The 11831-nt window shown below is 44.6% G+C and overlaps 1 protein-coding gene across 2 annotated transcripts in view; it reads right to left on the bottom strand.

Moving 5' to 3' along the window:
• Window positions 1–2264: 2264 nt before the first annotated feature.
• LOC112257585 (lysine-specific demethylase 2B) overlaps window positions 2265–11831 on the bottom strand; it is a 44239-nt gene continuing 34672 nt past the window's right edge. Inside the window, exons 15-21 of one of the 2 annotated variants that reach the window (XM_024431260.2) lie at window positions 10672–10758; window positions 10183–10515; window positions 8857–9917; window positions 4930–5093; window positions 4071–4232; window positions 3571–3789; window positions 2265–2896 (exon numbers count right to left, since the gene is read on the bottom strand). In XM_024431260.2, the coding sequence (XP_024287028.1) occupies window positions 2715–2896; window positions 3571–3789; window positions 4071–4232; window positions 4930–5093; window positions 8857–9917; window positions 10183–10515; window positions 10672–10758 (2208 nt within the window). In that variant the 3' untranslated portion in view covers window positions 2265–2714. The remainder of the gene's footprint in view (window positions 2897–3570; window positions 3790–4070; window positions 4233–4929; window positions 5094–8856; window positions 9918–10182; window positions 10516–10671; window positions 10759–11831) is intronic. The other variant, XM_024431261.2, reaches the window with a different exon arrangement.

Raw genomic sequence — 11831 nt, 5'->3', positions numbered from 1 at the left:
GTGTGTGTACGTACGTACATACATACATACACTACCTTTCAAAAGTTTAGGGTTACTTAAAAATGTCCTTGTTTTTTAAAAACACCAGTCTCAACGTCAACACTGAAGAGGCGACTCCGGGATACTGGTCTTCTAGGCAGAGTTCCTCTGTCCAGTGTCTGTGATCTGTTGCCCATCTTAACCTTCTTTTTTTTATTGGCCAGTCTGAGATATGGCTTTTTCTTTACAACTCTGCCAAGAAGGCCAGCATCCTGGAGTCACCTCTTCACTGTTGACGATGTTTTGCAGGTACTATTTAATGAAGCTGCCAGTTGAGGACGTGTGAGGCGTCTGTTTCACAACCTAGACATTCTTATGTACTTGTCCTCTTGCTCAGTTGTATTTCTTCTTTAAATCAGCACAACAGTTTTCAGCTGTGTTAACATAATTCCATAAGGGTTTTCTAATGATAAATTAGCCTTTTAAAATTATAAACTTGGATTAGCTAACACAACGTGCCATTGGAACACAGGAGTGATGGTTGCTGATAATGGGCCTCTGTACGCCTATGTAGATATTCCATAAAAAATCTGCCGTTTCCAGCTACAATAGTCATTTACAACATTAACACTGTCTACACTGCATTTCTGATCAATTTGATGTTATTTTAAAAAATAAGGACATTTTAAATGACCCCAAACTTTTGAATGATATTGTGTGTGTATGTATATATATCAACCACTCCACAAATGTCTTTTTAATAAACTGTAGTTTTGGCAAGTCGGTTAGGACATCTACTTTGTGCATGATACAAGTCATTTTTCCAACAATTGTTTACAGACAGATTATTTCACTTATAATTCACTGTATCACAAATCCAGTGAGTCAGAAGCTTGGAACATTCCAGAAAATGATGTCATGGCTTTAGAAGCTTCTAATAGGCTAATTGATATCATTTGAGTCAATTGGAGGTGTACCTGTAGATGTATTTCAAGGCCAACCTTCAAACACAGTGCCTCTTTGCTTGACATCATGGGAAAATCAAAAGAAATCAGCCAAGACCTTAGAAAATAAATTGTAGACCTCCACAAGTCTGGTTCATCATTGGGAGCAATTTCCAAAGGCCTGAAGGTACCACGTTCATCTGTACAAACAATAGTATGCAAGTATAAACACCATGGGACCACGCAGCCGGCATACCGCTCAGGAAGGAGATGCGTTCTGTCTCCTAGAGATGAACGTACTTTGGTGCGAAAAGTGCCAATCAATCCCAGAACAACAGCAAAGGACCTTGGTGAAATTGCTGGAGGAAACAGGTACAAAAGTATCTATATCCACATAACCTGAAAGGCCGCTCAGCAAGGAACAAGTCACTGCTCCAAAACCGCCATAAAAAGCCAGAATATGGTTTGCAACTGCACATGGGGACAAAGATCGTACTTTTTGGGGAATTAAACAAAAATAGAACCGATTGGCCATAATGATCATCGTTATGTTTGGAGGAAAAAGGGGGAGGCTTGCAAGCTGAAGAACACCATCCCAACCGTGAACCACAAGAGTGGCAGCATCATGTTGTGTGGGTGTTTTCCTGCAGAAGGGACTGGTGCACATCGCAAAATAGATGGCGTCATGAGGTGGGAAAAGCATGTGGATGTATTGAAGCAACATCTCAAGACATCAGTCAGGAAGTTAAAGCTTAGTCGCAAAGGCATCTTCCAAATGGACAATGACCCCAAGTATACTTCCAAAGTTGTGGATGGCTACCCGAAACATTTGACCCAAGTTAAACAATTTAAAGGCAAAGCTACCAAATACTAATTGAGTGTATGTAAACTTCTGACCCACTGGGAATGTGATGAAAGAAATAAAAGCTGACATAAATCATTCTCTCGACTATTATTCTGACATTTCACATTCTTAAAATAAAGTGGCGATCCTAACTGACCTAAGACATGGAATTATTACTTGGATTAAATGTCAGGAATTGTGAAAAAAAGTTTAAATGTATTTGGCTAAGGTGTATGTAAACTTCCGACTTACTCTGTATGTATGTATGTACAGTGGGGCAAAAAAGTATTTAGTCAGCCACCAATTTTGTGCAAGTTCTCCCACTTAAAAATATGAGAGGCCTGTAATTTACTTATTTTCCACCATAATTTGCAATTAAATTCATTAAAAATCCTACAATGTGATTTTCTGGATTTTTTCCCTCATTTTGTCTGTCATAGTTGAAGTGTACCTATGATGAAAATTACAGGCCTCTCACATCTTTTTAAGTGGGAGAACTTGCACAATTGGTGGCTGACTAAATACTTTTTTTGCCCCACTGTATGTATGTATGCATGTATGTATGTATGTATGTATAGAGTTCACTTCCAAAAAGAAAAAATTAAATACTTCAATATCTTAGCAAAGACAAAGGAAGAACAAAAAAAAAACATGCTCTGTCAAATTTCCAGTACAGCCAGGTGTCCTGCCTTACATGTTGAACATCCTGTTTTGTAAAACATTCTTGCTTCAGCAGCACAAGAGCCATTCAATGAGTATCAGGGCAACAGTCACTTTTAAAATGTCTTATACCATTTCCAATGTGGGTTGTTTTTTTGCACAGAGGTGCGTGAAATACAACACCATCTCCATGGTGATAAAATCACCCTTGCCAGTTCCTTATTCTGACGAGTTTCCTAGCTAGCCAGTGCATACAGTACAGTCTTCGTCAACCTGCTGTTTGTCCACTAGCTGAGTTTCAGCAGTAGTTTCTCCTCTACTAGTTCAAACTGTACACTCACTGACATCTCAGCAATGAATTGCTCGCAGCCCTCTTTGGTCACCTGCTTGCAGTATCGCAAGTCAATATGACAGATGCTTCCACAGCGCTTGAAGTAAGTCAGGGACTGGTCCGTGACTCTGTTGCACACTGCAGAGATCAGTGAGGAGGAAGATGCAGTATTAGGTTGTTGTAACATGAGACCATTCATCATCTTCAGTTAATACACAAAGATAGATGCCTCCTATATACTTGGCCATAACAGTCATTTGTTTTCTAGAATAAAGGCTCCAACCAAAACCTCACCATCGTCATGAGCATATTGAGTGCAGTCAATGGGTGATGGCTTCACCCATTAACAGTGACTGACAGTGGATAATTAGAAAACAGTGGTGCCCTGTCTTTCTGTCCCACATTGACCCAACCTTTAACAGCACTACTCAGGGAGAGGAGAACCATGGGGGTACTTCAGTTATGGTGTTTGGAATGGAGCCTAGTTTTACTCCACCCCATGGCTCCAACTGTGCATCAGAAATAGAGACAATTAAAGCTATTCATACTTTATACTGGTGTTTATGGGGTCGAGATATGACTTTACGAGACACACATTCATCTCAGTAGGGAACATTTGTTATTCAATAAGACCTATGAAGCAATGAATGAACTTTGCAATGAGAGGTCAATGGCCATGTCCGGATTGTCACCAGTATGTTCTAAATAGTGAATAGTACTGTTAGCAGTGATTACTTTTAGTAGAGACATTCTGACATGGCCAATGTCTATAGTGATAGTAGGCATTGTGACATGGCCTTGTATGCCCCTACCGGAGAGGTTGATGTCAGTGAGCGAGTCTCTGGTGGTGGTCCCTGCAGCGGTCAGGATGTTGACTGACTGGTCAGTGACGTGGTTGCAGTAGCTCAGGTCCAGTCTGGTCAGCTGGGGCATGTAGCGGATGAGGAGGCGCAGAGAGGTGTCCGTGATGTCCAGCCCGGCCAGACGCAGGTCCACCACATTTCGCAGCTTACTCCTGTTGTCCAGCTGACCTAGGGAGGGAGAGAGAGACAAAGATTGAATGCTTGTCAAGTTCATTTTCTTCCTTTTTTAAAGCTTCTTTACTTCTACTAGGAGCAAAATCGAATGCAAGCTATTCCAGCTGTGTGGCTATAAAGACCGACACAAACATTCAGCAGAGAGCACAGCAAGACCTGACATGGATGGGCTGCAGCAGCCTGACTGGACTGCAAAGCAGATTGACATACTGTTCAATACTTCACATCATGTGTCCAGATTCTCACTAACACAGTGCAGGATGGCGAAAACCTACCTGGTCTGTTGTCTGTGGGGGGTGAGAGCAGATCCCTCATCTGGGCGTCTTTGAGACCCTCTACCCACTGGACGTCCAGGGTCCGTAGCAGCGGGCAGCTGGCGGTGCAGAGGGCAGACACAGCCACCCAGGAGCAGCCTGAGAGCAGCAGCATCCGCAGACCTGCAGGGACAACAGTCAGGGGTTAAGAGGGGTCAAACTCAACGACATCGCTCACTCTCTCAATTCCTCCTAAACACACCCTAGCACTGTCAAAATGACCGAAACCAAAACGCCATAATAATACAGAATTGGGTTTGCCTCCCTTGGACTATGTCAGTCCTAATTAAGTAACTCAAAATGTGTAACATTATCTGCTGCCCCGTTCAATCCTTTGGGGGGGATCTTAATAGTCTCCAACAGTTCATTAACCTGAGGGTGCAAAATCAAGCAAACAAAAACCATCACTATGTAAATGTAATTACAGTCGCCGCATAATTAATTCTAAGAAGAAACAAAGCCAATCGTCAGAAACACTGAGGAACCCCTGGGGATACCATTATTATGGAGCAGAGTCGCAGCCGTATGGCAGCATTCTCTGAAACTTCCAGCTCACCCAACCAAGGAAACAAAGACAGCGTTACATTATCACCAAACTAGTCACATTAAATACGTTCTTATCAATGCTCTCAGTACAGAGAAGCACAGTAACAGGCTGCAGTGGTGACATCAGGTTTGCAGTGTGTACCCAGAGCCATGGACAGAGACACAGTATAATGGCTAGGTGTATACTGTATACTGTAGATCGTTCTATTATAAAGCCACAGAGGGATATGCACATTGCCTCAGTTACAACACTGCTGGCTGGTGTTTAATATACCTGGCAGTCTGTTGATGAGCCAGCTGAGCTGCTTCTTGGAGATGTTGGTCCAGCTGAGGTCCAGAGCCACAGGCTGTCTGCGGATGATGCCACTCAGCATGAGGGGAGTGATGGATTTACAGCGGTTCAGATCGATCTGCGTCCACAGCCTCTTATCACAGCACCTGGGGAGGTAGGGACGAAGGTAACTACAAGATCACACAGCCACCATGGCTACAGCTGTGGAAAGACTACACTTGAGGTGAGAGCTCTAGGCTAGAGAGCCTTACAGCTTAGTGTTCATACGGCCTTTCTAATAAACAAGGACCACTTTGAAAAACACAACCCACTATTCACAAGATTGACTTGTCCAACTTCGTATCAGACGCTTTGGTCTATCAGGCCCTGTCTGGACATGACAGTTCATGCAGCTTTAGTATTCTGATAATGGAGTTCTGATCATGGAATTCCGAACACGTCACGAGTCTACATTTAAATGTGTCCACATTGTGTCCGTTCCTGCACTATAATCAAATGCCAGTGTGCATTTTACAAATGGTGGAATAAGCTAAATATCCCCCCCCAAGCAGACACATTGATGGCTCTGAACGAACTTTATTTAACTCTCTACAAACTGGAAACGATTTATCCGGAGGCTGCATTCATTGTAGCTGGGGATTTTAACAAGGCTAATCTGAAAACAAGACTCCCTAAATTTGATCAGCATATCAATTGCGCAACCAGGGGTGGAAAGACCTTGGATCATTGCTACTGTAACTTCCGCATATAAGGCCCTAATTGACGCATATAAGGCCCTGCCCCGCCCCCCTTTCGGAAAAGCTGACCACGACTCCATTTTGTTGATCCCTGCCTACAGACAGAAGCTAAAACAAGAAGCTCCCACGCTGAGGTCTGTTCAACGCTGGTCTGACCAAGCTGACTCCACACTCCAAGACTGCTTCCATCACGTGGACTGGGAGATGTTTCGTATTGCGTCAGATAACAACATTGACGAATACGCTGATTCGGTGTGCAAGTTCATTAGAACGTGCGTTGAAGATGTCGTTCCCATAGCAACGATTAAAACATTCCCTAACCAGAAACCGTGGATTGATGGCAGCATTCGTGTGAAACTGAAAGCGCGAACCACTGCTTTTAATCAGGGCAAGGTGTCTGGTAACATGACTGAATACAAACAGTGCAGCTATTCCCTCCGCAAGGCTATTAAACAAGCTAAGCGTCAGTACAGAGACAAAGTAGAATCTCAATTCAACGGCTCAGACACAAGAGGCATGTGGCAGGGTCTACAGTCAATCACGGACTACAGGAAGAAATCCAGCCCAGTCACGGACCAGGATGTCTTGCTCCCAGGCAGACTAAATAACTTTTTTGCCCGCTTTGAGGACAATACAGTGCCACTGACACGGCCTGCAATGAAAACATGCGGTCTCTCCTTCACTGCAGCCGAGGTGAGTAAGACATTTAAACGTGTTAACCCTCGCAGGGCTGCAGGCCCAGACGGCATCCCCAGCCGCGCCCTCAGAGCATGCGCAGACCAGCTGGCCGGTGTGTTTACGGACATATTCAATCAATCCCTATACCAGTCTGCTGTTCCCACATGCTTCAAGAGGGCCACCATTGTTCCTGTTCCCAAGAAAGCTAAGGTAACTGAGCTAAATGACTACCGCCCGTAGCACTCACATCCGTCATCATGAAGTGCTTTGAGAGACTAGTCAAGGACCATATCACCTCCACCCTACCTGACACCCTAGACCCACTCCAATTTGCTTACCGCCCAAATAGGTCCACAGACGATGCAATCTCAACCACACTGCACACTGCCCTAACCCATCTGGACAAGAGGAATACCTATGTGAGAATGCTGTTCATCGACTACAGCTCGGCATTAAACACCATAGTACCCTCCAAGCTCGTCATCAAGCTCGAGACCCTGGGTCTCGACCCCGCCCTGTGCAACTGGGTACTGGACTTCCTGACGGGCCGCCCACAGGTGGTGAGGGTGGGCAACAACATCTACTCCCCGCTGATCCTCAACACTGGGGCCCCACAAGGGTGCGTTCTGAGCCCTCTCCTGTACTCCCTGTTCACCCACGACTGCGTGGCCATGCACGCCTCCAACTCAATCATCAAGTTTGCGGACGACACAACAGTGGTAGGCTTGATTACCAACAACGACGAGACGGCCTACAGGGAGGAGGTGAGGGCCCTCGGAGTGTGGTGTCAGGAAAATAACCTCACACTCAATGTCAACAAAACTCAGGAGATGATTGTGGACTTCAGGAAACAGCAGAGGGAACACCCCCTATCCACATCGATGGAACAGTAGTGGAGAGGGTAGCAAGTTTTAAGTTCCTCGGCATACACATCACAGACAAACTGAATTGGTCCACTCACACAGACAGCATCGTGAAGAAGGCGCAGCAGCGCCTCTTCAACCTCAGGAGGCTGAAGAAATTTGGCTTGTCACCAAAAGCACTCACAAACTTCTACAGATGCACAATCGAGAGCATCCTGGCGGGCTGTATCACCGCCTGGTACGGCAACTGCTCCGCCCTCAACCGTAAGGCTCTCCAGAGGGTAGTGAGGTCTGCACAACGCATCACCGGGGGCAAACTACCTGCCCTCCAGGACACCTACACCACCCGATGTTACAGGAAGGCCATAAAGATCATCAAGGACATCAACCACCCGAGCCACTGCCTGTTCACCCCGCTATCATCCAGAAGGCGAGGTCAGTACAGGTGCATCAAAGCTGGGACCGAGAGACTGAAAAACAGCTTCTATCTCAAGGCCATCAGACTGTTAAACAGCCACCACTAACATTGAGTGGCTACTGCCAACACACTGACACTGACACTGACTCAACTCCAGCCACTTTAATAATGGGAATTGATGGGAAATGATGTAAATATATCACTAGCCACTTTAAACAATGCTACCTTATATAATGTTTACATACCCTACATTATTCATCTCATATGCATACGTATATACTGTACTCTATATCATCGACTGCATCCTTATGTAATACATGTATCACTAGCCACTTTAACTATGCCACTTTGTTTACATACTCATCTCATATGTATATACTGATATCATCTACTGTATCTTGCCTATGCTGCTCTGTACCATCACTCATTCATATATCCTTATGTACATATTCTTTATCCCCTTACACTGTGTATAAGACAGTAGTTTTGGAATTGTTAGTTAGATTACTTGTTGGTTATTACTGCATTGTCGGAACTAGAAGTACAAGCATTTCGCTACACTCGCATTAACATCTGCTAACCATGTGTATGTGACAAATAAAATTTGATTTGATTTGATTTAAATATGATAACAACAACAACAGACGGCAGTAGCTAACTACTGTATAGCTAAGTAGACAGCTAACCTCTGTAGCTAGCAAGCAATGCTGAAGGGATTGCATAACTCTAGCCAAACAAAAGCATTTATGAGGCCAGCAAACACGATCCTCACATGCTAGGAACGCATTTCCTCCAATGTTATAATGATGGCCTTTCTAGGGAGTTTTTCCTAGCCACCATGCTTCTACACCTGCATTGCTTTCTGTTTGGGGTTCTAGGCTGGGTTTCTGTACAGCACATTGAGATATCAGCTGATGTAAGAAGGGCTTTATAAATAAATATAAAAGTGCCTTTCGGTCCCAAAACACAAGTTTTCTAGACACTGATGACGTCGTCCACTGTATGCGCTTTTGGTAGCCTGATTGCGTCTAGATTGAGGAAAAATCCGCACACAAGCATCCCTGACCACCTCCTGAAGTGGTCAGACAGATCTGAACAGAATCAGACCAAAGTGACTTTTGTGCGTCTAGACCCATGCGATCTTCGTATTCTGATAGCAGAAGTTGTATGTAATTGTCAAGTGTAGACACGACCTCCGATAGCTACAGCTCACCATCTGTTCCAGGTCTTGCAGACACGCATGCAGACACACAGGTCTCTGTGTGCGAGGTGGCTGAACACGACCATCCACACCTCCCTGCGCATCACGTGGGCCTGTCCGTCATCCAGGGGAAGTCTGTCTGGTGGGGGGCTGATGGGAGGCGGCCGGATCACGTGACGCTCCATCTGTACACACTTGGGCGGTGAGTGGCAGGGAGGGGGGCGTGGGCAAATAGGTGTGATCGGAGGGCTGCGGTTCCACCCCAGGGGCGAGAGCTGGCGGGGCGTCCCATTCACCTCCCGCCCCCTGGGGTGGAGCCAGTCTCCGAGGTCACTGCTGCCGTTGTCGAGTGGCCGTTTGGGCTTAGGCTCCTCCCCGTCACTCTCAGGCTCCGTCTTCATTGGCCTGTGGTTCTGATTGGCCAAGCAGTCCTCTGTCTTCAATGGTCGACGGTTGTGATTGGATAGGCCATCCTCTGTCTTAATTGGCCTGCGGTTATGATTGGTGGGGGAGTCCTCTGTTTTTAGTGGTCTGCGGTTCTGATTGATAGAGGAGTCCTCAGTCTTCAGTGGTCGACGGTTGTTATTGGTTGGGCTGTTCTCCCCCTTCAGTGGTCTGCGGTTCTGATTGGCCAAGCAGTCCTCGGTCTTCTGGATCTCCAGGTTGAGCTCTTTGCTCAGCTCCTTGCTCAGCTCTTTGTTGGGTAGGCGGCGTCGCTGGTGTGCCTTCAGCTGGCCAAGTGTCTTGTCTGGGGCATCGCCCCCCTCACTGCTGGGCCCTGCCCGGGGAGAGCTGGAGCAGGACTGGTCACTCTCTCTGGCTGCAGACGTCCGTAGCAGTGGACTCAGCATAGTCTTTACTTTACCATCTTTACTGTCCTCTACACCATCTTTCTCATCTTCTTCCTCCTCATCATCCTCCTTATCTTCCTCCTCTTCTCTTTTCCCTTTAGCTGCAACCCTGTCCCCTGTGTATCTGTCATCTTCATGGTCTTCGTCCTCATCAACTTTCTCTTGCTTGATGGGCCGTAACAGCTTGGAGGTGAAGGTGTCATCAGGTTTTGGGGGCTTCTTCTGTAAGGGAACATGGGGAGGATATCAATTATCAAATAATCATCTTTACAGTTAATTTGCATTTTTATAAAGACCTTATTTATCAAATATTTTTCTCCAAACAGTGTTTGTCAAGTAAGTGGACTACAAATTCTCAAATCAAAAGGGTTATTGTTTGGTAATAGAATCTTGACAAAATAAACTCTGGGCCTTATCAAATCTGTCCCTTATCAAATCAAGAGGAATGCTCAGTAAAGACAGTCAATATAAAAATAATTAAAATTACCTTTTTCTTGACAACAGGAGGCTCGTCCTCATCTTTGATGTCGAACAGCTTCCTCTTCTTCCTCAGAGGGTTGTCCTCAGGCCTGGGTCGGGGATGAGGTAGCCCGCCCAGAGACAACATGGGAGAACGTTTCTTCAGAGGAGGATATTCCTCTGCTTTCCTCTTGGGGGTGTCATCACGCTCTGCCTTCCTCTTCACTGCAGTGGGTGATGTTGGCACACTGGGCAGGTCGGCCTCTTCCTTAACGTCACGGTTCAATCGCGAGTCCTTCAGCAGCGACCCGGGAAGGTTGGACGCGTACTTGAATCCTGGTCCTCTTTTTTGCTTGACAGCCAAAAGGGAAAAAACAAGGGAAGACAACTTTATACCTTTTGCCTATTTGTTTCCAGACAATTCAAGTCTTCTTAAAATAAAAGTGATTTATTGAACAGTGCAGAGCGTAGATATTCTGCCTAGAACATTAATTTCCACAACCACATAGATGCTTACTTTCCCGGTCTTCCCTGCATGGTTGCATTTTGGACACTCCCAGCAGTTTGGCAACTCTTCATTTACAACTCCACCAGAATTCTTCACCTGAACAAGAGGGCACAAGTAGTGAGTGGGTGAAGGTGATAGGAAGCACAAGTAAAAGTGATAAAGTACGAAACAAAGCTATCATTTATCATTTGCAGAATAAGTCCTTTATAGAAGGGGAAGGCAACTAGGTTAATCTGCGGACCAATTTTTGTCGGAGCGGATGATGGGGGGCCGGAACATAATTATGATAATATGTACACTGCAAATTGACCACAACTTAGACCCTCATATTTTTGGGGGGTGAAAAATATAGCTACGAGCAGCAATAAACAGGGTTCACAGGGTGACAAAAGGAACACAAGATCAGTTGGATAACAAAGCAAGCACTGTCATGTAGGTACTACTGTATCTTCCTTTATGTGCACTAAATACAAAATCATTAGCGTTACATATGCAAAGAGTGAGTTGTTAATATATTTCTTGGTTTAAAAAAATATATATCAATACCAAATTCAGCGTGGTACACCTTAAGGACGTCCATGATAACAATGACAAGTTTCAAGTCGATAGGCCACTGTTAAATGTGGATTTACAGTGGGTTAAATGAGTACTTAAAATCAGATTTTGATTTGTCAATAACTTAGCCATCTTTTACTGATCAGGACCAAATTTGGTATTATTTGGTCCTATGGCTCATGAGAAGAAGATTTTTTTAAAGTATTTTGGCATATTTTAAAACATATGCTCATATGCATCTACTGGTGAACATTGATGGATCATTGTGATGAGTCCAACAACCAAATTTGGAGTGAATCTGGCTTTTGTCAATGAGAAGATTTTTTATGATTATTTTAAGTTGTAGCATTACATAGTTAAACAAGTTAATTGTTAGTTTGCTTATTTGTTAAGATATCAATACCAAACTTAACATGGTTCATCAATGTAATGTCTTTGATGACATTACACAGGATTTACAAAGGATTCAAAATTGACATATGAAATCAGCATTTCCTGATTTATCAATAACTCAGCCATCTCTTTAACTAAACCCTTAGCTTTTCTCAAGGGCCATCCTGTTTCCATTGATCATCCTTGAGATGTTTCTACAACTTGATTGGAATCCACCTGTG

Source organism: Oncorhynchus tshawytscha, linkage group LG09 (assembly GCF_018296145.1).
Source record: "Oncorhynchus tshawytscha isolate Ot180627B linkage group LG09, Otsh_v2.0, whole genome shotgun sequence".
Classification (NCBI taxonomy): domain Eukaryota; kingdom Metazoa; phylum Chordata; class Actinopteri; order Salmoniformes; family Salmonidae; genus Oncorhynchus; species Oncorhynchus tshawytscha.
Note: the sequence above shows the minus strand (reverse complement) of the source record. Positions and strands in the feature narration are given on the sequence as shown.